We start from the raw sequence: 27,026 nt of genomic DNA, 5'->3' as shown, positions 1-27,026 counted from the left end.
ATTTCAGCCTCGTAGCTCCATGCTACCACCCAAAACTCCACCTCTGAAGTGGGAGTGGTCAACTTTTTTTATGTTTTTCCTTCACAGTTTTTTTTGTGGGTGTCTCAGAGATCCCACCTTTGGAACAGTTGTCAGGGGCCTCAAGGCTGTGCCGTTCCTCTTGGTCCCATCCCTCTAGCACCTAAGCGTTACGCGCCAGAAGAGGTAAACCTTTATGCGTTTGAACAGTTTATCTCCTTCCGGCAATAATCCACCGACTCCAAACTGATCCTGGCTTGTTTGTGATGTCCCGTTGTTCAACATATTCTGATTTCATACTTATCGGACCAACATAAGTGAGTTTTTTTTGGCTAAAAATGTAAAAATGGCTAAACGTTAGCAATTCCACTGCTTTGTTATTTTGCATAGCAACCACCATATGTACCCTAGCAACACCCAAGCAACCACCTTAATTACCTTAGCAACACCCTAGCAACCATCTTAATTACCCTAGCAACCACTTGAATAATGTCAAGCTAGCAACCACCATAGCAACCAACATGCTTACCCTAACAACCACCATAGCAACCATGTTATTTTTCATAGCAACCACCATATCTACCCTAGCAACACCATAATATGACCATAGTAACCACCATAGCAACGCCATTACTGACCTGACCAACATATGTGTGTTTTTTGGCTAAAAATGTAAAAATGGCTAAATGTTAAATCCAAAAAGTAGTTTTGCCAGCACCCGTTACAGCTAGAGAGATGGAACTTTGCACGCTCCATGTGGGTCATGTGCAGAAGGTCTGACTTGAATTTCAGCCTCGTAGCTCCATGCTACCACCCAAAACTCCACCTCTGAAGTGGGAGTGGTCAACTTTTTTTATGTTTTTCCTTCACAGTTTTTTTTTGTGGGTGTCTCAGAGATCCCACCTTTGGAACAGTTGTCAGGGGCCTCAACCACCTTGGTCCCAAGCACCAACGGCGCCAGAAGAGGTAAACCTTATGCGTTTGAACCGTTTATCTCCTTCCGGGAATAATCCACCACTCCAAACTGATCGTGGCTTGTTTGTGATGTCCCGTTGTTCAACATATTCTGATTTCATACTTATCGGACCAACATGAGTTTTTTGGCTAAAAATGTAAAAATGGCTAAACCAATTCCACTGCTTTGTTATTTTGCATAGCAACCACCATATGTACCCTAGCAACACCCAAGCAACCACCTTAATTACCTTAGCAACACCCTAGCAACCATCTTAATTACCCTAGCAACCACTTGAATAATGTCAAGCTAGCAACCACCATAGCAACCAACATGCTTACCCTAACAACCACCATAGCAACCATGTTATTTTTCATAGCAACCACCATATCTACCCTAGCAACACCATAATATGACCATAGTAACCACCATAGCAACGCCATTACTGACCTGACCAACATATGTGTGTTTTTTGGCTAAAAATTGAAAAATGGCTAAATGTTAAATCGCCAAAAATGTAGTTTTTGCCAGCACAATACTTTGCGTTAAAGCTAGAGAGATGAAACTTTGCACGCTCCATGTGGGTCATGTGCTGAAGGTCTGACTTGAATTTCAGCCTCGTAGCTCCATGCTACCACCCACAACTCCACCTCTGAAGTGGGAGTGGCCAACTTTTTTAAAGTTTTTCCTTCACAGTTTTTTTTGTGAGTGTCTCAGAGATCCCACCGTTGGAGCAATTGTCAGGGGCCTCAAGGCGGTGCCGTTCGTCTTGGTCCCATCCCTCTAGAACCTAGCGTTACCGCTCCAGAAGAGAGAAACCTTGTACGTTTCGAACAGTTTATCTCCTTCCGGGAATAATCCACAGACTCCAAACTGAGCCTGGCTTGTTTGTGATGTCCTGTTGTTCAACATATTCTGATTTCATACTTATCGGACCAACATAAGTGAGTTTTTTTGGCTAAAAATCGCTAAACGTTAGCAATTCCACTGCTTTGTTATTTTACTATGGGGTGGTGGAGATAATCACGTACAAGAGGTTTCGGTGGGCATGGCTGTTGTTCCTTAAATTGGTGGACATCGGGTTGAGGGCTTTTGTTGTCCTCAATGCGGGCCTAATCCAAGGTTGGATTATCATCACCATGATCATCATCATCATCATCATCACTATTGCTATTATTATTATTATTAGTAGTAGTAGTAGTAGTAGTAGTAGTTATACTAGTAGCAGCATTACAGTTGAACACAACTGAACATATAACAACAGGTATGTGCTCCTTGCAGGGCTGTGGTGTTGGATGGCACCACACTTGGTTATCATCGCCGGTTTGCCAAGCAGCCCCAGGCTACACCGCCCACTCAGGACCAAGGGAAAGAAGGAAGATAAGTATTTTTTAACATTGTATATGTGTGCAATCCTTCAACTTTTTTTGATATGTATTTACAAATGAACATCAGTCATAGTATGACATATGTCAAGATTATATTATACAAATATAATTATACAAAATAAATGACAGTCATCAATTTTGCTTTTCATTCCAATAGTCATAGTGATCGAATTCTGATCAAGTCCCCACACCTCAGGGAGGCCCTGAAGAGGTATGGGGAAGGTCTAACTGGGCAAGATGAATGGGCTCAACTTCTGGTGGTTGCAGAGAAGGAGGCCCCATTTATTTTGCCCCTTTTGAGGAATATGGCTGAGGAGGGCCACATCATCAAGCCTGATGAACCCTACAGGGCTCTTTTCAAAGAGCTGGCTAAGGCCACGCCAGCTTGTGCTCTGTGTCATTTGGGGCCTGAGATGGACAGCATTATTAAGTGTCATTTGGGGCCTGAGATGGACAGCATTAAGTGCCTCATGACAGCAAAGGCTCCATTCCACAATGAAGAGGAGGTGGACTAATGCTGGTGATGTGGATGATGCCGTTTTTCCCCTTCCTCCCCATCCTGAGAGCCAGGGGTGTGTATGAGGCGGATATAAGGAGGAAAAAGATAAGGAGCTGTAAAAAGATTTCCCCAAGGCACTTTGCCCTCATCCCAGGAATCTTCACAGTGCTGGCATGGTGTGTTTTCAAGAATCACATTTCACCATTTAAATGTGGTTAGTTATATTTTGCTCTATAACTTCATGTCATATTTACACTAGGTGTCTGCACCAGCATCAGGAGCGACAGCACCAGCAGCAGCATCAGCACCAGCAGCATCAGGAGCGGCAGCAGCATCAGGAGCGGCAGCATCATCAGGAGCAGCAGGAGCGGCACCACCAGCAGCACGAGCAGCAGCGGTAACAGGAGCAGCAGCAGGAGCAGCCGGAGCGGCACCACCAACACCAGCAGGAGCACCAGCAGCAGTAGCAGGAGCAGCACCACCAGCACAAACCATCACAGCAATTATGCTCAGTTTCATGATTATGACATTTATCCATGTCAACAAATCAACATCACATCTGGCCCACGCCTTAGCGCTTCAGCAGGTGATTTTCTCTGGTGGATCAATGCACCGGCTGGTCGATCAAAGCTGGGCTGCAACTAATGATTAATTTCATTGTTAATTTATGATCAATTGATTCATCAATTGTCACAGCTCTACATAGTGGGAGGCGTAGTGGTAGTAATCAAGAGATCAAACAGTGGCTGACAAAACAAACACAAAAATTTAGCACACTAAATAGTTGCTATAATATCATTATTGATTATGTTAAAGCAAGATATGGTAGTCATCACAATATGAAGATGGAGCTCATACAAGATTTTTTTTTTTATAGTAAAAAGTAAAAGTTATGACACCATCGCTCAGACCAGTACAAACACCTATACCCCTTGACAAAGAAGGTACAGAGAGAAGTACATACATAGTTCCCCAGAAGTGGTTGTGCCTTACCAAATTAAACTGACAAATTCACTGTAATTAATCTGTAATTAATGTTCTGTGTTGCCTTCTTGTGTATAATAAAGTGTATTTTTCCCACCTGCCATCTTTTCTTTGACTTTACACAAAAATATTTATTATATGCTGTAAAAGAAATATAATAATAAGCAGCAGTAGCACCACCACCAGCAGCTGCACTACCAATAGTTAGAATTCTATTGTCACACTTTGCTCATATATATATTTACCAGGGATAACACGGGGCAAACGGTTCAAACGTGACAGCCCTGCAAAGTACCATTCGGCTGCATTTTCTGACAGTTTTGGATGCACAAAAGTTCATGAATCAAACCAAGCACCTCATAACATCTATATTGTGCTTTTATCTGATATATGCAAGTGTTTTTTGAAATAAACATGATTTGCAATAACCCTGCTGGTCAGTTTTGACCATGACATCACCATCCCCAGCCATTCGGCTGCATTTTCTGACGGTTTTGGATGCACAAAGTTCATGGATCAAACCAAGCACCTCATAACATCTACATTGTGCTTTTATCTGATATATGCAAGTGTTTTGATATGAAATAAACATGATTTGCATGACATCACCCTGCTGGTCAGTTTTGACCATCAGCCCACAAAGTACCATCCACACATTCGGCTGCATTTTCTGACAGTTTTGGATGCACAAAAGTTCATGGATTAAACCAAGCACCTCATAACATCTACATTGTGCTTTTATCTGATATATGCAAGTGTTTTGATATGAAATAAACATGATTTGCATGACATCACCCTGCTGGTCAGTTTTGACCTACGCGACAGCCCTGCAAAGTACCATCCCACAGCCATTCGGGCTGCATTTTCTGACAGTTTTGGATGCACAAAAGTTCATGGATCAAACCAAGCACCTCATAACATCTACATTGTGCTTTTATCTGATATATGCAAGTGTTTTGATATGAAATAAACATGATTTGCATGACATCACCCTGCTGGTCAGTTTTGACCTACGCGACAGCCCTGCAAAGTACCATCCACACATTCGGCTGCATTTTCTGACAGTTTTGGATGCACAAAAGTTCATGGATCAAACCAAGCACCTCCTAACATCTATATTGTGCTTTTATCTGATATATGCAAGTGTTTTGATATGAAATAAACATGATTTGCATGACATCACCCTGCTGGTCAGTTTTGACCTACGCGACTGCCCTGCAAAGTACCATCCACACAGCCATTCGGCTGCATTTTCTGACAGTTTTGGATGCACACCAAGTTGGGTTGATGATGCCATCCCAAACCCTCAAAAGCTTCCTCTGCCTTTAAGTCCATGTGAAATGTTTTTTTGCCAAAGTTGAAACTATTGCTTTACGTTCTCATCATGTCATGCTCATCCAAATGTAGGCTACGCATGCATGGTCATATTTTGCCCAGTTGAGGAAAAATTAAAATATTCAGAGGGTGAAATAAAATAGCATATGTTGTTCATCCGGATGCAAGGAAGCATCTCCAAGAATTTTTAATGCCCAGGTACCCCGGTTACCTCAGTAGCGCCCCTCAAAGGTGTAAAAATGTAATATTTTGAGTTGCCAGAATTGTGGAACCACTGGTCAGATTTGTCTGAAATTTGGTATGCTTATTACTTAAGATATGTGTTATAAATAATGTTTCTGTCATGTGCAAAAATGGGAAAATTACATTTATTTTAAAATATTACAAATGTTGCAAGCTTTTGACTTTATAGTCAAGCAGGTGATGCATCTTAATAATTCAAGCATGTTTCTCATGTTATGTATAAAAATATTTTTGTAATTTGGAAATTATAGCTATTTCTGTAATTAGACTACATGCCCCATGACGTGTAGCGTTCATTTCAACGCTGCTTTATAACAATGGCGCCGAATTTGTAGTTCATTAAAACGGTTTTGTATTAAAACATAAACAAAATATTGTTAGGATGCAAAACACTGGCACAGACGACTTTTGCTGGGTATAATATGTATATAAATAGTTAAAGCAAGTTGGTACATGACTCACGACATTGGCATTCAATGAAAATGAGTATAATTCCACAAAATATCGAAAAACGTGTACTTCTGACCCTTGTTGCTAGGCAACGCCGCGTAGGCCTACCTGCTTGGCTGAAGAATAAGGAGGCTCGTTATCCTAATCTTTGCTGTTCAAAGCAACATAAATAGATAATAATAACACTTAAATTGAACAGGTAACAAATGAAGATGTTGGTCAGACTGTAATTAGGACCTTGAATTTCCCCTGGGGATCAATAAAGTATCTATCTATCTATCTAGCAATAGGCTAATAAACAAATGCCCATTCAATGATATAATAACAAGTTATAGTGCTTTACTGCTTAGTGCATGTTGAACAAATGTGCCTTTAGACGCCTTTTAAAAACACTGTAAACTATCACAGGAACAGAGAGCACTGTGCAACTTATTGCACCCACATGGAACCACTGAGGAAGTCTTGAATTTAGCGTTCATGAGTAGGTCTAGACAGAACAAATGGTAATCAGAAGACAGCATGGCGGTTGGGGAAGTACATTTTGATCATTGAATTGAAATAACAAGCAGATCCAGTCAGTGTCCCATAGGCCAAAGTGAGAGATTTAAATGTAATGCTGGCTACTAGGCTACAGGGGGAGTGTAGGAGAATAGGCCTAGGAGTGGATATGCATGCCCAATATCCATACCCCATCTTCCTCCTTGCTGGAACAGTTGGCTACATATAATGTATTTTCACTGTAGGCCTATTGACACATTATCTATGTATCTATCTAATTTTAATTATGGTAGCCATACTGTAGTACATGTGAGATTACAACAATAATAATGAATGTAGTAATACAAACTAAAATGACTAATGAGTAAATGAATGAATGCCTTTATTGTTATTGCATTGGGTGTTTGTGCTGCTCCTGCCACTGACACAGCTGCAGCTGGTACTGCTACTGTTGCTGGTGGTGCCTCAACAAACTGCTGCACATTCTCTGACTAAGGGAAAAGCGCATCATTGTTAGATATGTATGTACAAATGTCTTTAAACACAATGGTTGCACTTGAAATCATTCATCCTTCTCTTTTTAAGTATTTTCTGTGTTTTTAAGGAATGAAGCAAAACTACAGCAATTTAGACAGCTTGATACAATTGTACATATATACCTGGAGATTGAAATCTGCATTAAAGGCTGGTAGTGGTGATGCTGCTGCTGGTAGTGATGCTGCTGCTGGTGCCCAGCGTCCCTTGCCTCAGCGTCCTACCCTCATGGGGTGGGGGGGGGGTGGGGGTGGGGGGGGGGGGGGGTGAGAGGCGCAGCAGGTGTTTCTGCTGCTGCTGGTGTTGCTGCTGCTGGTGATGGGGGTGATGGTGGTGCCTCAACAGACTGCTGCAGCTCAACAGATTAAAGGAAAAGCGCATTATTGTTAGATATGTATGTACAAATCTGTTTTAGTCTGTAAAACACACTGGTATGCAAAAGGTTTTAGACAGGTTCATACAATTGTATATATACCTGGAGATTGTAATACGCATTGTATGAGCGTACCACCTGCCTCAGCTTTTCAGCAGTGAAAGCTTTACGCCCTTCACCTTTTCCTTTAATGCATCAAAGTGTATCAAAATGACCATAGTGAGGAACAAAGTTAAAGTCAAATCATGTTGCAACAGCTGTGTGCATGCAGTTGAAACAGTAATAGCTGGTTATTCAATATTAACGTACCGTCACTGACTGAGGCAAAGGGCCACCAAGGCGGCCTGTGTTGTGGCAGATATTCAGGCCGAGACAAACCCTGACTCAGTGCTGAGATAGAAGGGTGTTAAAGTGTAATCAGATTCAGTAGTCTGCATCATTTTGATCTTTAAATAAGGAAATTGAAAACATAGAATGCCAGTCATACCATGTTCTTTTATCAGATGACCAATTGCCAGCCGGCAATGTGTGCCACTGATATCAGGGTCAACGTATGGCCTCTCACCCCCAAAGCATCTGTAAGACAGTACGCTCAGTGTCATTAAAACAAATGTTAAGGTTCCTTTTCTGAACTTCAAGAAAGGATTGACACAAAAACAAACCTTAACACCACTTTCATTTATACATACCACTTGACACACCCCTATTAGTGTACATGTTCAGACTTTCAATGGCACTACAGAGTGGGCTGATCTCAGTGCAGAAAAGCTACACGTTTATTGGACAAGCGCCACAAAATCGTAATTTCCAGGGAAGCCCGGCGTCTCTGGGAGTGAATGGGACAGTGGGATGGCCCGGACGCCGAGCTTCTGTATGATGATTGGAGGAACCGTCATAGAGGCTGGACAACGTTAGGTAGCGTGCTATGTAACGGTGTAGGCTACATTATGCCATGTCTGCCATGCCAACTCTAGCCTACTGTTTGGCCTATTCTGGGTTTTGGGATAATTTTTGCCCTCAAAGAACAATATAGCACCTTAATAATATTAATTTAATAATTGACCATTTTTATCAGAGCTTCCCCTGTTCCAAATAGCAGCAATCGCCACTGATCTAATCATTGAAATGTTGTTGAATAAATATTACATATACCTGTGAAATTGAAGGTGGGTGACTCACTGCTGAAGTCAACCCATACGGCAAAAGCCAGGGGTGCTCCAGCCTCACCACTGCACCGATTCTTCATCTGAAAACAATATAAAAAAGATTATACTTTCCCTCTCTTTTAAAAGCAGCCTCCCTCCCTTTCTTTCTTCACTGTACCCAATATTAGCGGGTGCACATCTTTACCGTCTAGCAAAGTCACCAACTTTAACATTACAGCTACACTGTCAGGCTAAAAAATACCCTGCCACTGATTGAACTCCACGAGGCCCGGCTGGCCCCCTCCTTCTCTTTGCACCACCCGTGTCCTCTGTCTCTTCAAACCTTTAATTATGAAGAAAATTATGAACATTTAACATGAATTGAGACATGTCCCACTGTATATATTCTGAAAGCCTGACCTACTTTCCTGCAGACTTTTGCATATCATACGATCAGTTGTAGGTGTGATTTAACATACAATAGGACATGTCCCACTTTCCTGCAAACTTTGGAGGACATAAATCTATACATGGCTCTATTTTACATAATGGCGAACGAGGTACACATATGATACGTTTCGAGCTCCAACTCAAAGGCAAAGCAGTTTCAGCCATGCAAACCATATCCATAACCATACCTACCGTAGATAGCCTAAATGATATATTTTTTGAACGCCTGTAGTGTGGAGATGTGATTTAAGCTATAATAAGTTATATTCCTCCCTTCTGTGTGATTAATAAAACCATATGCCAGGATGACACCACTGTTCAGAGTGACGTGACGAGCGCAGGTAGTTTTTAGTGCTTAATAAAACCATATGCCAGAATGAGATTAAGCAAACATAAGGGTGGAATATACTGTAGGTTAGACATGTCTTACCTTGACGAGGCAAAGGAGCAGCACTGCATACGAGAGATCCCTCTTGAACTTCTGCAGGATGTAAAGGTAAAACTGTTAGAAAATATATGCTGGTGGTGTTGCTAGGGTAGATATGGTGGTTGCTATGCAAAATAACACGGTTGCTATAGTGGTTGTTAGGGTAAGCATGTTGGTTGCTATGGTGGTTGCTAGCTTGACATTATTCAAGTGGTTGCTAGGGTAATTAAGATGGTTGCTAGGGTATTGCTAGGGTAATTAAGGTGGTTGCTTGGGTGTTGCTAGGGTACATATGGTGGTTGCTATGCTAAATACCGTGGTTGCTATGGTCATATTATGGTTGTTGCTAGGGTAATTTGAATGGTTGCTATGGTGTTGCTAGGGTAGATATGGTGGTTGCTATGCAAAATAACATGGTTGCTATGGTGGTTGTTAGGGTAAGCATGTTGGTTGCTATGGTGGTTGCTAGCTTGACATTATTCAAGTGGTTGCTAGGGTAATTAAGATGGTTGCTAGGGGCTAGGGTGTTGCTAGGGTAATTAAGGTGGTTGCTTGGGTGTCGCTAGGGTACATATGGTGGTTGCTATGCAAAATAACATGGTTGCTATGGTGGTTGTTAGGGTAAGCATGTTGGTTGCTATGGTGGTTGCTAGCTTGACATTATTCAAGTGGTTGCTAGGGTAATTAAGATGGTTGCTAGGGGCTAGGGTGTTGCTAGGGTAATTAAGGTGGTTGCTTGGGTGTCGCTAGGGTACATATGGTGGTTACTATGCAAAATAACATGGTTGCTATGGTGGTTGTTAGGGTAAGCATGTTGGTTGCTATGGTGGTTGCTAGCTTGACATTATTCAAGTGGTTGCTAGGGTAATTAAGATGGTTGCTAGGGTGTTGCTAGGGTAATTAAGGTGGTTGCTTGGGTGTTGCTAGGGTACATATGATGGTTGCTATGCAAAATAACAAAGCAGTGGAATTGCTAACGTTTTTACATTTTTAGCCAAAAAAACTCACTTATGTTGGTCCGATAAGTATGAAATCAGAATATGTTGAACAACGGGACATCACAAACAAGCCAGGATCAGTTTGGAGTCGGTGGATTATTCCCGGAAGGAGATAAACGGTTCGAAACGTACAAGGTTTACCTCTTCTGGCGCGGTAACGCTAGGTGCTAGAGGGATGGGACCAAGAGGCACGACACAGCCTTGAGGCCCCTGACAACTGTTCCAAAGGTGGGATCTCTGAGACACCCACAAAAAAAGTTGACCACTCCCACTTCAGAGGTGGAGTTTTGGGTGGTAGCATGGAGCTACGAGGCTGAAATTCAAGTCAGACCTTCTGCACATGACCCACATGGAGTGTGCAAAGTTTCATCCCTCTAGCTGTAACGCAAAGCATTGTGTCTGGACATTCACTACAATTTCCAAGTAGCTTTCCCAACACTGATGTTATGGTATCAATCTGAAAGGTAAAACCATCAAATTTTACTCAATGGCCTTGCCTAGCCGGATTTGCCTAGCCTAGATTTTATTCACGCTGCTAGGCAGCCTGGATTCCATGGACCCAATTGTCACCTCAACGAAGGAACCAATCACAGAACGGATGGGGGACAGCAAGACGATGACGACACACCGAAGCTGTTATGAGATGTACAATTGTATCAGCTGTACAATTGGTTAGAATATGGGCCTATATGCAGCCATATGATAAGAAGGTGTGACATGTCTTAATTCATATTAATTGACATCTACAGGATAGGTGTAACAGCGTTGATTCCTCGTGAGTGTGTGAGTGTGTGTCTAATACTGTACATACCGATTGGCTCTGTATTCTCAAGTCCATGCAGGTCCTTCCCAGTTGAAAATGAAGAGGCCACATTATCTGAAGGAGATCAATAGGAACCTTGCTTTAAATCCCCATCCAAGAGCAATTACTATGCCTACAGTTAGTGTTCTTTTTTCAATAACAGTCAACAACAACCATCAGCCCACCAAAACAACACACAACAACAATTGCACACACAACACATACTCCACAGAACAACAACAACAACAATAGACAGCCACAGCAGGACAACACAAGCGGAACATAACATAATTCTATGATGTTGTAATACCTCTATACTATTCTATAGACGCTATAATATTTCTATAGTAGTCTTATAGTACTTAGACCTATATAGTATGTCCTAAAATACTATAGTATTCCTATAAGATTCCTATAATATTTTGTCCCAAAATAGGCCTACTATAAGATTCCTATAACGTTAGTACTTTTTTCGTAAGGGAGGTAACCGTGCAGCAGGATTGTAAACCCATCAGCTTAACATTAGAGTTTGCACAAAGATTGTAATGAAACCACAAATAAAATTTGAGGGCAGTATACTGACACATCGATTGGAAATCGGAGCTACCACGTTTGTTAAAGTGATGTTACTATAGTTTGTTAGCTTTGTCCATGTACATTTCAATAATCCATCGCTGGTTTGGACCGTTGTCTTAGCAAAGCAAAAGTCACGACACAGGACCGATCATCAAAGCTAACAAAATATTGTTTGTTAAAAGGTACAACACGTTCCTTCTGTTTTTAAAAACATTCCACTAAACGTTTCCTGAAACGTTTCCTGCATCATCATCGGACGATCGATTACGTGCATCATCATCAGACAATGGGACGCCACTTTTCGGGGACACGTTGGTCTAACGGTATAGCAGCCGTTGGCATGACTTTGGGCCAACGTCATTTTTGACAGTCATTAACTCGGTTGGCTTATGACCAATTGCCAACGTTGGCTTATATTTTTTATTTATAATAATCGCGTGGCTATTGTTATTGTTACGTACAAAATGTTCTCTCTCGCGCGCTATCTTTCTCTCTATCTGCCATAGCCTAAATGTAGTCTACAATCTGTTGTTAGAGATGCAAGATACATACCTGATCTGTGATGAACTGTAGGTGGAGATGTCCTCGATGTTTAGCCATTTTTTCTTAGGAGAGCCTTCTTCCAGTATCTTTCCAGGGTCTCACTTCCAGACTTTTGAAAAGTTTTTTTTATCGCCATATGATGTACTGCACTGCACTTTATGGACTGTCTTCTTTTAGCTACTTATTATGATGTAGTAGCAGGAGACCCATTCACACAAAGTTAGTCATTCTGTTTGTTTCATCTTGCTACTGTGCATGTACCTTTGTATCACTGAATAAAGTGGCCACTATTACATACTTACATACTAAGGACAGCCAGCTAAAATGCATCTACATTGCAATTTCAGATAGTGATTTTGGTACTAAATAGTGTGCATACTGACGATCACCTAACCATTTCAATTATCATGTAAACAAGTTATAGACCGTTGCATTGAAAAGGAGGTTCTAAGTCAGGGGTTCTCAAAGTTTTGATTGGTGAGGGCCAATTCAGGAACCCAACATTGAACTGGGGGCCGCCAAAGGGGCGGGGGGAGAAAAAGAAAGGGAAAAAAAACTGGAAAAAAATCCCATTTGTAATCATTTGAATAACCAGGTTGCATCTCTACAGTTTATATTTATTGCATTAAACACATTTTAATTCATAACTGGGGCCAAACCTGGCAAAACTTGTGAAAATCTTAAGAAAAATTTCAATGCACACACAATCCCTGGGGTTCTCTACCCTCAACAGACAAATTTGGGATATAACTGTTCTGGTTGCAGTCCATTTCAGTCTCAGTGTGCCTTGCTTCTTATCAGCATAGGCTTTATTCAGGGCCAATTCCAGCTACCAAAGCACCACAGGAAAACCTGACGGCCACGAAACACCTCTAAACGGAGATTCATTCTTTTCAAAGCACACAGTACAGTTGTACAGTTTTACCGATGTTAATGCGTGCCGCCAGAAATGTTTCCGCGGGCCGCCATTGGCCCCCCCTAGGCACACTTTGAGAACCTATGTTCTAAGTGATACTGGTAGCAGCAGTGACTGATCAGATTGGATTTGCAGCGGAATATTCTGAAAGTGATTGCAGAGACATGGAATCACACAAAATTGGCAACATCCTTGATGAATGCTTCAATTTACTCCGGTCACACAATAGCAGGATTCGACTTGGTGTAGCCGCCTGCAGCTGTCTTAAGCTGACTGAATAATGTGGTCATTTGAGATTCTTATATGTTTTTCAACCATGGCACAATTGCGGGTTGAAAACGTATCAGAAAACCAGAAAATCAGAATCTCAGAAAATAATCATGTTATGCAGTCAGCTTAAGACGGCTGCAGGTGGCTACACCAAGTCGAACCCCCCTAATGTCTATGGCCACCAGTATGCTTTTAAATACTCATGTTTAAAATTATACACAATGTAAGTGGAAATCAACTTAATGACTTGCTCATCTTGATCAGTTGTCACTGTCTAACATCACTTCCTGGGTTAACTTCTTTCTGGGTTAGGCCATTTCTAGGCTTTTCCCCCCCGACATTGCACTGTGCACTGTGTCCCAGCTCTTTTGGCCTACCATCAGATGCTAGACCTCTTTAGAAAGAGGCTAGAATATTGTTTTTTATTGCTGGATTACAAGCATCTCTGAAGTGACCACATTTCAGCCCTCTAGGTCACTTGATAGGACTTAAAAACACAACTGAGCCCTAGCAACAGGTCTTGTGAAGCTGTGTGCAAAAATAGATCAATACAGACTGGAAAATTAGTACTTTTAGACCATTATTTGCTACCCAAAATGCATACTGACAATAAAAGCCTTACTGTGTGGCAACCTCTTGCTGTAGAAGCATAATCCTGGTCTCTAGTGAAAGGTAACACTGAGGTTTCTTGTAGACTATTTGGATCATTATATGTCAGAGGTTCTGGTATAGAATGAGTGGAATAATTACACAAAAGTCTATTTTTGTATGGTTGTGTATAAGATTGCCTATACATCTGCACAACTACTATTGGATAAAACAACATGAATATTTCATTTCTATGGATTTCTGTGAATATTTCAAGACCCAATATGCTGCATCTACTTATTGCGACATAGCAATATGGTGCATACAATTGATTTAGAATGTTACTAATATTCAAGTTGTTACGCCAGAATAAATCCAGATTCCAAGCAATGTCCAAGCACATTCTGTATGTAAAATACAAAATTTTATACTATTGAACAACAAAGCACAAAATTTGTAAAAAAGGTGATGGCGCACCATAAATGAAACAAAATGAGAAAAAAAAAAACAGGATTGACCAGGGCCCGTAAGCAGTTGAAGTTTACCGATAGCTATACGCTCATGCAGAAAATGGTGAAAATATTTCATTTTTGTAAGGGTCTGTTAAAAACAGGTGTAATTCCAACGTTGGGCCAACACTGACCCAACGTCAGCTGCCCAACCAATAATATCAAATTGCAATTGGTTGGGCAGCTGGCTTTGGTCAGTGTCAACCCAACGTTGGAAATCCAACTCTTGACGCTGCCAACCATTGCCAACCATTACCAACGTTGGGCCAACCTCTGCTTGCTATCTGGGTTGCGTATACCATGTGACTGCAGCCCACCAATCTCACTGGGGCCCTCTAACAGGGCCGGTTAGTCGATTTCGACTCCAAACATACCTCAAATATGTTGCCTAACAAAACCTATACAACAGAAAACGTTCGTCTTAACACATTTGCAATTGCAAACTCTACCGAAATTATTTATAGTCTATGCACTGTAAAAAATGACACAGTAGGAATGCATGAAAAAAATGAGGCAACTTATTACACGTGAAAATATTAGGGAAAAATATAACCCTATTATTTTTAAGAATATAGATTTTAACAAATCATGGAAATTTACTTAAATTATTCATGTATACAAAAACAAATTGTGTAAAATATCTCAATGCAATTAAGCATATTCAAAAAAAAATCAGGGAAATTTCCTTGATTTTTTTTTTCTGGTTAATATCGCATGATAAAATCACGTGTAATATAGTTGCCTCACTTATTTTGAGCAGTTATGCATGTTTTAAATAAGTCTATTACTATACATTTTAAAGGATGTGGTGTATATACACAATTAGAGAGTCAGTATTAGCATTTATTCAGTGTAAATTAAACCTGGCGTTGAGAAAAAAAAATAACAATAGCTTGGGCATTTAAAAAAACATTTAAAAATATTCAGACGACTGACAGAGATATAACAAACATATCATCTTCATCAACATCTACACAAAATCCTCCAACTCTCCGCAAAAATGCAAGCCAAACTGAGTAATCCTGGGACAAAGGGGCCTTGGTCAGACAGGTAACCAAGGACCCAATGCTGACTATGAATGAGATCCAGAGTTCCTTTAAGAAGATGAGAGAAGTGTAAAGAAGGACAAACATCAGTTCAAAATTGTTTTTACACAACAATTCTACTACCAAATTTAGGTTTTTCTTGTCACGCTGCAGGCAAGTTGTGTGAGAGGCTATATGTGCACAATAATGCTTCTACTTTGTTTTTTCACATTACAAAACAAAACATACCCATGCATTTCAACAATGTGGCTGACCAAGATATGATGCCGTCTTGTGCAGTGTGTCAAGGTGCTCAATCTCTTATACTCCTCCATTGTTTCCTCTCCTCCTGAACTCTTCTCCAGAACCTCCTGGACCATCTATGGGTAAAAAGAGAAACAATAACGGTGATACACTTGTAAAAGAAAACTTACCTGCACCCTCTAAAAACACAGGAAATGTATTAAAGTGTAACTCAAGAGCACAAACAACCTAGGGTATATTTATGGTAGTGTGGTAGCAAAATTGTGTTAATTGGTGGAGTTTTGAGCAAGACTGCAACACAGACAGCAGCATAGGCTACAGTGAAAGTTAAGGGGGCAGCAAGCATGTTGAAAAAACACTATTTTAAACCACTGGCAGTGCTCAAAATATGATTACACTTGGTAGTGTGGTGAGGGTCTCTACAGACAAACTAAAGTGTTATAAACTTTTGAAAGTGTACAGGAGATTATAACAAGACCTGTATCTGAAGGAAGAAAATTGCCTAAATTAGGTGTTCCGTTACGCCAAATGAGCTGGTAGCGTTCGATCTTGCAGCACTGGATCTGCAAGCAGATCTGGCTGAATCTAAAAAACATGCCTTACGTTCAGCCAGATCTGTGTAGTGCTGCAAGATTGAACGTGCCCGTTGATTTGACACTACCGGAAAACGAAGCCAGGCTTCCGCATTTGGAGGACAGACAAGGATTTTTCCTAGTGAGATTTTAATTTTAAATGCTCACCCATTTGGCCTTTTCTGCTGCATCCCCTATGGCAGAGGTGTTCTCTCCTGCACCAGGAGATTGATGCCCCTTGTTTGAAGAGGACCTCTCCATATCACTTCAGAAAAGTGAAGAATTTAGAGTAGAAGAACCTGCTGGCACAAATTCTGCAAAAACACAAAATTGGAATCTTAAAGGGTTGCTTTAAGAATTTAAGAAATTCAGTTTCCAATTTTAGTTAATTTAATTCAACTAAAGGGTAACAAAATCTTTTTTACCTTACCCACTGGCCAAGTGATCTGATATCAGATGCATGCAAACATGGATTTTAAATTTATTAGCTAAGCTCACATAAAACCTTACCTTCTTCAATGAAACTTTCATAAAAAAAAACCAGGCTGCAGTTTGAGGTACTTTTTTTAGTCCACGGTACTGGACCTTGATGAGCATTTTGCCAACCCTGTTAAAACAAACAAAATCCAGAATTATATAAACACAAGAACCACAATTGACTATCAGCAGTATATCAACTAACTTAACTAGCAAAGGACTTCCAAAATTCATCCTGACATCATTTACCATGTAGGCTACCAAATGTTTTAACAGCAGACAAACAGAAGTGTTTGTGTTCAAATATGTTAACATAATCGCTAAATAACCCAAATAAAAACAACAGACACTTAACTAATATCAATACTATTACTGAGAATGGACAATGCACCTAACCTTAACCAACAACACTAACAGTTACCTTACACCACGTGTATGCTACAAATGCCTAAAAGAATGCCCTGGTGGTCTCAGCTAACGTTATTAGTCAGTCAACAGATCCCTTAGTGCCAGACAAGCATTTGACACCACACTAGATCGCTTAGAACAGTGGAGTCCTGGCTAACTAATGTTAACCAGCTACGTTAGCATGATAGCTATTCCCTCAGTGGCTATTAAAATTCCAACCAACCATTTTCAAATTAGTTATTTAAAAAGATTAAGACATCGCCGACTCAATAATATATTAATGTCAGTTTAGCGTGTCCCAAGTATTACAAATGATTATAAACTTGGCCATATGAAATTGATAAGGTTATAATATAACCTAATCGGTTAAGGTTAGCTTGCTGGTTAGTTTACCAACCATCTGAGTAGCAGCTAGCTTCTACAGCTAACGTTAGCGACCTTGCTACTGTTAAGCTAACTTCACCAATATTTCCTAGTAGGTCAAACACGTTGGTATGAAAATATATACCTGTGATGTGACATTACTTAATTGTATATTTGTAGTAGGTTTCATGCTAGCTTTCACAAGTAGCAGGAACAAAATACTTTACCTTTTACTATTCCATGCTGAACTTCAATGGCGTCCGTCTTCGAGGCATTCTTTTCAAAATCTCAACTGAAGGGCGTTTTCAGATGTTCAAAATATTTGAGGAAAAGGCTGCACATTTATCAGAAAGAAATTGTGCAATTTCCCACAATTCTTTTAGGGAACATTTTCTCTGAATATATTTCTCGCAAATGTAGTTGATTTATTTGGGGGAAAACATAATAGTTATTTTTTTAAGGCGACTGCTTCAAGAAATTAAGTCATACTTGATTTTTTGTGTGTAATTTCCTTGGCACCAGGATTCATTTTTTACAGTGTGTGGTCGTCCTCACGTTATCTGTCACTGACTTGGGCTACAGCGTAAAACTTTATCAGGTGACCAGTCGGCTAAAAATGCTTAGTTGTTTGATGCTGTATGAGAAATTTTACTGCACAACAAAATGATTACACGTTGGGCAAACTGTACAATTTTACTTGATCTGTAAGACAATAAAGAGACCAAACAGTACGAGAAGGAGTTATAGTGGGCTACTGACTGTTGTCATTACATGCAGATGGGCATTTTTCACAGGTAATGGGGAACTTCCCGTTTCTTCTGTCACAAATTAATGTGTTAATACATGTTGCCTAACAAAACATATACAACAGAAAACGTTCTTATTAACACATAAATTTGCAAAATCTACCGAAATTATTTGTATGTGGTCGTCACGTTATCTGTCATTGATTTGGGCTACAGCGTAAAACTTTATCTAGCTTCATCTAACTAGTTTATCAGGTGACCAGACGGCAAAAATGCTTGTTTGGTGCTGAATGAGACATTTTCCTGCTCAACAAAATTATTACATGTGGGCTTAGAGGGCAAACTGTAAGATTTTGCTTGATCTGTATGTTACCTGGCTGATGGGGCACGGGAGAAGCAGCCTGTCAGCGACCATGCCCGCTATCTGAAGACGCTTACTGAACTGCTATGGTGCTGCGCAACTGGCGTGCCCTGCACAAAGTGACAAAGGAAGCGAGCTAGGCTGGTCGGGTGTGCGCAAGGAGGTGGCTCATTTCGGGGCATTGTTTCAGTCGTTTTTAATGGCTCAGGTTTTCAAAAGATCATTTCAAAACCGACCTCAGTAAAATCTTAATAATATTAATAATTTAAAACAAGTTTCAAAAGGGCATTTTCGTTGATAAAGAGCAAACTTCCTAGTGCTTTAGCACCACCTAGTGTCTATGTATGCACGCCTATGTCTCCGATTTGCCTCTCACCTCGTGTAATGTAGTGTAGAGAACAAAACATATTCAATGAAATCCATAGAATTTTAAGTTTTGAATAATGTCCATGGCCCCCCTCCTGGAACCTCATGCCACCCCAGGAAAAAATCTCTAGATCCGCCCCTGGCTTGTAAACAAATCCATGTGCTTTATCGTTACCTTTTCCCAGTTTGAAATAGCTTAATGCACAATTTCTCCAGCAGAGGGGGAAATCCTGCCTTTAAAGGCATAAAAAGCCCAAAAACATATACTTAATTTTTAAAAAAAACTTTTATCTGGATATTGCTAACAGTGCTTACCCACAGTTGTGTGCAGTGCAGTAGATGCATCTTGTTCTCATTGCTCCCATCGCCTTGTGCTGCACCAATGGTGAGCAACGGAAGGCACCAGCCAATCAAATTATGGTTATAGGCCTACTTAAAGGTAGCCTGGCTAGCGCCACCACTTCTCAATGAGACGTGGTCTGGGAACCAAACGTTCATTTTCTCGTATTTGAAAAAAATGCCCAGATCCGTTTATTGGGTGCCACGGATGTCTATCAAATGCGTCTGTGCATAGCTCATCATCGTCTTGCTTTCCCACCTGTTCTGTGATTGGTTCCCTATCTCAGGCGAAAATTTGCTTCATGGTCTCCAGGCTGCCTTAGCAGCGTGAATCAAATCACGCGCAAGGCATCATGGGAACACCCAGGCTAACTTAAAGGCATTTGCATACTAGGCTACACACCCTCGACCATCAGGAACACCCACTGGCATGCAGTGACGGAACGCAACATCACATAGATATATAAAAATTGTACATGTTAATAGATCATCCCTTTGAGTGAATACATTTACACAGAAATATCTAGTATCCTTTATTAACTTTAGAAATTCAGAAAAATAATATTTAATGATTTATTCTGATACCATCTAGTACATAACTCAATATGTGTACAAGGACAGTATGAACACTTTTTGCGTCAAGCACTAGTATTTACCGAATACAATCACAAATACAATTATCAAACTGAAAGTGTGTGTGTGTGTGTGTGTGTGTGTGTATATATATAAAAAAAAAAACATTTATTATTTCATTATGTCAGGACAATAGGTCAACATCTTGATCAATACTACAAAACAAAACATGTATACAGTATGAAACCTGCTTATAGCAAACAAATTCAGTTCACTTACACATATATACAGTATATACACATGCACACATTAATTTGCTGCATCTCCTTGAAGAACAATATGCAATTCTGTTATAACTTTGGAATGTGTGTCCTTTAGATTTCTGTGCCCCTGCAGTATGATTCCTATCTAGATTTATTTTATTTTTTATTTTTATTTATTTTATGTAACTTTATTTATTTTTTTTTTAAAAAAAGGGGAAAACAACTCCAAAAGTACATGTATATTTTTAGAATGCTTTTTTTTTTTTTCAAAGTTGAGGCAGCTTGTCCACAGGTGTATCAAATTTGAAATCTGGTGGGAAAAGATCTGCTGCTTTTGGATAGATAAGACGGTAGGACTGCCGAATTGTTACATCAGCCACACCAGCGATATCACCAATCTCTGTAAGAAAACAAATATGCATATATTATTATTATTATTACAACAGTCAGGTAGAACCCCAGGATAGGTGTGATATAAGGTACTAATGCAATTTTTTTGCATAAATTGATAGTGTAGGGGGTGTAGACTCAGAATCTGAAGCCACTCCGGCACCCTTGAGCATTTTTTTTAAATGACAATTTGCCACGCCCCCTTTTTTTGACCATAAAAAATAACCAGATGCACATTACTGTATAAACCCATCATGTATGGTATCAAATGAAAGCTCTTCTCAAACAGAAATCAATTATGTCAATAAAAAACATGCTAAAAATGATTTCAAGTCCCTCCAGAGAACATAACTGTAAAGCCTGGTATGGTCACACCACTGAAATGGTAGGCTGAGCAACAAATTGTATCAACCCTCCACAATTAATCAAATAGACAAAGTTATAAGGAACAAAGTAGAACTCTCTCACAGATTCTGAAAGCAACTATATACAGAACATGTTGCCAGGATGGCCTTGTACACATCACAAACATCAAATGTCTCCTCCAAAAACACATTCAATCAGACATTTCTCCTTCGCCGTCATCAGTATCCTCCACTGAAAATGTAGCCATTTTCAAATTTTTATTTGCACACTGTTCACCACCTTTGCAATGGCAGTAGGTGGTGCATGGTAGTCCATCTGACTGACAGCTGCAAGTGGCCCTGGAGCATGCTGGCACTGCCTTGCATCCACAAGCAACAAGCTGTAGACCTGTTTTGGGTGCAATGTCAGTGTTGCCATGAACAGGCACAAGAATTCCATCCTCTATTTTCCAACCAAACAGGGATACATCATCAGTACACACTGGAGGTGTTTTTTTGTCAGCAGCTCTCCACAGAAGGACTTGCAGCCGTGCACGCTTGATGTGTTCCACTGCATATTCTCTTGTTGGAGGAAGACTTTATTTTAGGAGGGTCTCTTTTCTAGGTGAATAGCATGTACCTCAAGTTACTGAGGCTTTCAACAGTGTTTCCATAGTAGAGGCAAGAAAGGAAATCCATTCCTGCCTTCATGCTCATCAGCTTCTACAGTACATATGTACAATTCTTCAAATCAAGATTCCTCTTGAGCATCAAATTGATTGCTGAGGTTTTCCCTTTGCCATATGGATATGACACGGTCACAACCAAACACTGCATGAACAGCCAACGAAACATAACATTTGTCTAATTTTGCAGCCATTGCATTAATGTCAATTACTTTGGGCATCCATGGCCTACTGGTTAGGGAATCGGACTTGTGACTGAAGGGTGGCCAGTTCGATCCCTGACTGGTAGGAAAAATGTGGGTGGGGGGAGTGACTTCACAGCGCTCTCCCACATCCCACATCTGGATGAGGTGCCCTTGAGCTCCCCGGGCGCCAGATCAAGGGCTGCCCACTGCTCCGGGTGTGTATGTATACTCCTAGTATGCTCACTGCTCTAGGGTGTGTGTGTTTGAATGGGTGTACACTGTTTGTGTGGGTGTGTTGTACACCCCCGAATGGGTAAAATGCAGAGCACAAATTCCTTGTATCGGTGGGGTCAGCCCTATGTTCCCACATTTTTAGGGTTAGGGTTAGGCCTGAGGTGTGGGTTAGGGGACATAGGGCTGTGAGAACATAGGCATGCTCCCGTACTGGTATATGTAAGTATACTTGGGCAGCCATGGCCTACTGGTTAGGGCTTTGGGCTGCCGGTTCGATCCCCGACCAGTTGGGGGGGGGGGGGGTTGAAGAGCACTGCTCTCCCATGGCCACAACCACGGCTGAAGTGCCCTTGAGCACCTGATCCCTCACTGCTCCGCGTTAGTGTGTGCTTCACCGTCCTCATGTGTGCTCGTTGTGTGCTTCATCTCACTGTGTGTTCATTAATTCACGGATGGGATAAATACAGAGACCAAATTCCTTGTATATGCAAGTATACTTGGGCCATAAACCTGATTTACATTTGTTGTTATTTGTTGTTGTAATTCCAAATGATGTGTCATTCCTTGCAATACTGGAAGAAATTATTTTCTTGATTCTGTCCTCTCCTCCTGTAATCAACTTTACAGTTTTCTCTGTAATTCAGGGGGCAAATTCAAGGACTATCATCATTAATGTGCTGACTAACTGGCAAGTACCTCATAACTCAGACTAGTTTGTATCAATCCTGGATTGTGGTGTCTGTTTTTAAAGCATTAAAAAAATGTTAGGATGAAAAATATTGTTGTCTGTAATTCTGGGGGAATATCCAAGGACAGTTATAACTAATGTGCTAACTACCTGGGAAGTACACAACATTGCTGTCTGAAATTAAGGCTGACTGATTCAAGGGAAATTAAAGCTAACGTGCTAGCTAACCCGCAAGTTGGTGAACTAGGGTGCATCAGACTTGCTATAATTCATATCAAAATGAATTACTATTGAATGATTGTATTCCTGTATGTATTAGGCTACATGGCAGTTCCATAATGTATTTAATTTAATACCAAACATGACACGATTTAGAGGTATAAGCTATTATGCAGCAAAAAGGAACCTAATTTGATCTTAAAGGTCACTTTCCAAAAGGTATTTTGTTCTCTGGAGGGACCTAAACTATTATATTCTACTTTATTATGGTCAAAGCTGATTTCTGTATGAAAAGAGCTTTAATTTGATACCATACATGATGGGTTTATATGTTAAAGTCTATTTACATGATTTTCTATGATCAAAAAAAGGGCTGTGGCAGGTGATGCCATTTTAAAGAAAATGCTCAAGGGTGCCGGAGTGGCACCCGTCAGATTCTGAAAGGACACCCTCTTACCTATCAATTTATGCAAAAAAATTGCATTAGTACCTTATGTCACACTTATGCCCAAATTCCACAAAGTTCTACCTGACTATACGGTTTATTTTTCACAGCAATGGCCAAGGACGTTCACACGGAAGAGTGCTCTGTCCAGGACGGCACGCCGTGCATACGTTTTATTCAAGGGCGCCTCTGACAGCCTAGCCGGGTAAGGTAAGAGTATGTTCCCATTGGTTAACGCCAAGTAGTTAGCCTGATGGAGAACGTAAAGGTTATGAACAGGACTAGAATGATCGCTATTGGCCGCCCCAGCTAATATATAACCGAGCCGATTCTCGCCAATAGACCTTTAACAGGACCTGTTAGGACTTCAGTGGCGATCACAAGGAGTGTATGGGGTATTTCCATTACCTTTTCACCTTTACATTCTAAATCAACATGGATTTCTCAGGCTCACTTTCTTCACAGAGATCCACTACAACAATCTTGTACTAAAATTATTCAGGTACGTTCCAATGTGTGTCCAAAAGCCAATGCCATGTCTAAGCTACAAGCTATCATTTGTGCCAATTCCAGTTTCATAGCAAAGGTTGGATTTTCCATTCCCATTTCCCCCCCCTTCAAGTACTGTGAAAACATTGTAATAGTCAGTTTTAGGAGTTTTCCCAATTTTATGTGTCAAGTGGTTCAATTTCTTTATGCTCCATGTTAAACCAATGACCATCAATACTCAATACTATTTTTAAGGCCTGAGCACCGAAGGGCGCCTCAAGGCCCTATTGTTTTTTGGAAGGATTATTATTATTATTATTGTTATTATTCTTAGGGATCTGTCTGCCGTACAGGACGCACGGCCCTATTTTTTTTGGAAGGATTATTATTATTATTAATTATTATTCTGATTTGTTATTTGTCTGCCGTACTTGTCCTTTTTTGAGGTGGTTAACATGGTCAAAAAGTCTTGGAATTTGGCACATACATCCGGGCATCACAACCCCTACTCAGGGACAAAGGCTTGGCCCCGGGCGTGGCCCAAGGACTCGCTAGCGCCCCCTTATGTGACTGATCCCTTTGTTGGCATATACTTTCAGCTAGACACACCAAATTTTGTAGGTGTGTATATCTCCCCAAGATGAACAATTTTTGTATGTACAATGCATATGCCATGCCCAACAGGAAGTGAGGTATTTGGGATTTTGTGTACACTAATGGAATTTGGCACACACATCAACTTATCAGGTTAATAAATATTATGATTATGACATCCAGATACACAATGGGCCTGCCTGACATAGCGCCCCCACCTGGCCAAGCAAGAAAATATGCCAGAAAATAACATACAAAAACAAATAGCACTGTTTTATATGATGTCCTCTTTCACAGCATAGTATCCTCTTAAATAAGCATATTATGTAATTGGGAAATCAACGTTTGTCCAACAGGGCTGACTTCTGTCTGGGTTGTTTCCCTTAATTGTCCCCCTCACTTATTCCAGTTGTTTATAAGGCCATCCTTAAAAATATTTTTGTTTGCAGTAACAGCCAAAAAAAATTAAAAATGGGTCGGTAGGTAGGTGAATATTTTTTTTTTCAAGATTCAAAGTAAAAAATAAAGTACAATTTTGGTCATGGTGATTACGTGGGAATAAATTTACACAAATGTGCATATCGTGGCGTAACTGACTGGGTCTTCAACCCGTGCCTTCAGGCATAACATTGCCAACCTCATTCTGATGCAGGTTATATAGACCAGCCTTTCTCAAACTTCTTTGACCTGAGGCCCGGTCATGGCAGACTTTTGGGTCATAAGGCTCATCTACATGTACCCAGAAAGAAGGCTACACAATAGCTCTTGGCCCGTTATATTAAAATTTGACTATACAATACTCAATGCTATACAGTGTATTATACAGTCTCTGCTCTGTTTCTAAGGAAGTTCCAAAAAAAACAACGTCGTTCTATTAAGTTTCGTTAAATAAATAAATAGCCTTCCAACAGATTGAAGCGGAGCTTTGATACCAACGTTATCGATTAGTTTCAGTTTCTCTCGGCGCAGAGCGGCGTTGAATGAATGCTCATACCACCACTTAATTGTAGGGCTCCATGTTTAATGACATCGATAGCAGAAACGTTTGTTTTTTTTTTTCGTCGATCCAGCGGTTTCTTGATCAACTGCGCAGCAAATTATCAGATGAAGCACCGGGCCTAATTTCCTCCACGACTCCGGCGGACCAGCAGTCTCCATGTTGCGGACCCATATTTTGAGAAATGCTGAATAGACCACAACCAATTTCAATACTCCGACATGGTCACCCGTTAGACTAGGGGAGAAGGGATGAAAAGATCTGGCCACAGTTCTTCCAGAACTTCGTGCCAAGTAAAAGCGTTATCAGTTTGTGTGAATGAAACGAAGCGTAGGCCATAGTGTGACATCGCGTAAAACCAATGGTGTAGAGATGACATACAGGTTTTTTTTTAAGTGAGCCACGTTTGCATGTAGGCAATTTATATTCACAATACTTGGGCCTACTAAAAGAAATATTATTTTATTGCATTTGTATTGGTTGTTTAGAGTAAAAAAAACAATCGGTCGGTATTAATTATAAGTTTACAACTGGCAAGTCGGTCGGACTAAAAGGGAAAAAAAATAAATATTTGGGTCGGTTCTAAATTGACAGGGTCGGTCGGGTTACGGCAAACGAAAATATTTTTAAGGATGGCCTAATGCATTGTTGACCATATAGATTTACAATAATACATTTATTTATTATCAGCTTTATTCTTTATTATAGCTTTTATTCTTTATTATAGCTTTATTATTATTATCAGTCCTTCCCCTGCCTTTTCTGACAACGGTCGGCCGTCGGGTTGTTGTGCCAGAGCCTTTAGAAAACGCATTATTTCATGCACATTTATTTCAAGTGCATGTCCACTTTTACAGACCACTGATAAATTATAGTAACTTAACCCTTCAATTTTCATTTTAAATACAATTTTTATAGCATAATGTGTATTTTACCTTTTTGAGTCTTTTTCTCTGCAGAAGCCTGAGAAGCCATGTAGATGGCAGCAGCTGCCACAGAGATAGGGCTGCGGCCTGGCACCAAGTCCAACTCCACTGCTTTACGGGCAATGTATGTGGCAGCCATTTGCACTTGCTTGGGAAGACCCAGATTGGAACAGAAGCGAGACATGAAATCCCCTGTGGTGATGAGGTCGACACTTGTCTCCAAAGCCTTTAGAATGAGCTTAAAGCAGCGGCCAATCTCTTTCTTAGAGATCCTTGACACGGCACATATTTCTGCAAAGAGTCAAGCTGACAGAATTAACATTCATTCTCAATCACCACATTTTAGAGTTATGTTTTGTTACATTCTATAGTATTGCAACCAACAGGGGCCTGTGGTAAATACTAGTGGGGCAGACATTGGCTTGCTATGATTATATGAAATATTCGCCTTATTCACCCAGAGGAAGAGGAAGAAGAAGAAGATGATGGTTTTTTTGGCAGTTTGCAAATGGAGTGCATTACCACCATCTGTTAGACTGAGGTGTGATGGCAAGTGTCCCCTGTAGCCTCG

General features: G+C 40.4%; 1 protein-coding gene and 2 long non-coding RNA genes across 8 annotated transcripts in view; all 3 read right to left on the bottom strand.

Moving 5' to 3' along the window:
* Nucleotides 1–6,731: 6,731 nt before the first annotated feature.
* LOC125296480 lies at nucleotides 6,732–7,115 on the bottom strand. Its single transcript, XR_007193769.1, has 2 exons — nucleotides 7,030–7,115; nucleotides 6,732–6,861 (listed from the first exon to the last, which is right to left on the bottom strand). It is a non-coding gene; the product is annotated as an uncharacterized LOC125296480 (long non-coding RNA).
* Nucleotides 7,116–7,170: 55 nt separating this feature from the next.
* Nucleotides 7,171–11,899, bottom strand: LOC125296467. Of its 6 annotated transcripts, none has more exons than XR_007193768.1 (8): nucleotides 11,683–11,899; nucleotides 11,109–11,174; nucleotides 9,303–9,353; nucleotides 8,430–8,523; nucleotides 7,765–7,853; nucleotides 7,587–7,667; nucleotides 7,380–7,462; nucleotides 7,214–7,253 (listed from the first exon to the last, which is right to left on the bottom strand). It is a non-coding gene; the product is annotated as an uncharacterized LOC125296467 (long non-coding RNA). The 6 variants fall into 6 exon arrangements; XR_007193763.1 differs by having other exon boundaries at nucleotides 11,757–11,899; XR_007193766.1 differs by having other exon boundaries at nucleotides 7,171–7,259; nucleotides 11,109–11,899.
* Nucleotides 11,900–19,942: 8,043 nt separating this feature from the next.
* The window catches only part of gtf2b (general transcription factor IIB), a 32,294-nt gene continuing 25,210 nt past the window's right edge, over nucleotides 19,943–27,026 (bottom strand). The window contains exons 6-7 of the mRNA XM_048246324.1: nucleotides 26,465–26,746; nucleotides 19,943–20,658 (exon numbers count right to left, since the gene is read on the bottom strand). Of these exons, the coding sequence (XP_048102281.1) occupies nucleotides 20,525–20,658; nucleotides 26,465–26,746 (416 nt within the window). The 3' untranslated portion in view covers nucleotides 19,943–20,524. The remainder of the gene's footprint in view (nucleotides 20,659–26,464; nucleotides 26,747–27,026) is intronic.

Source organism: Alosa alosa, chromosome 1 (assembly GCF_017589495.1).
Source record: "Alosa alosa isolate M-15738 ecotype Scorff River chromosome 1, AALO_Geno_1.1, whole genome shotgun sequence".
Classification (NCBI taxonomy): Eukaryota; Metazoa; Chordata; class Actinopteri; order Clupeiformes; family Clupeidae; genus Alosa; species Alosa alosa.
This window is presented reverse-complemented; position numbering and strand designations above follow the sequence as displayed.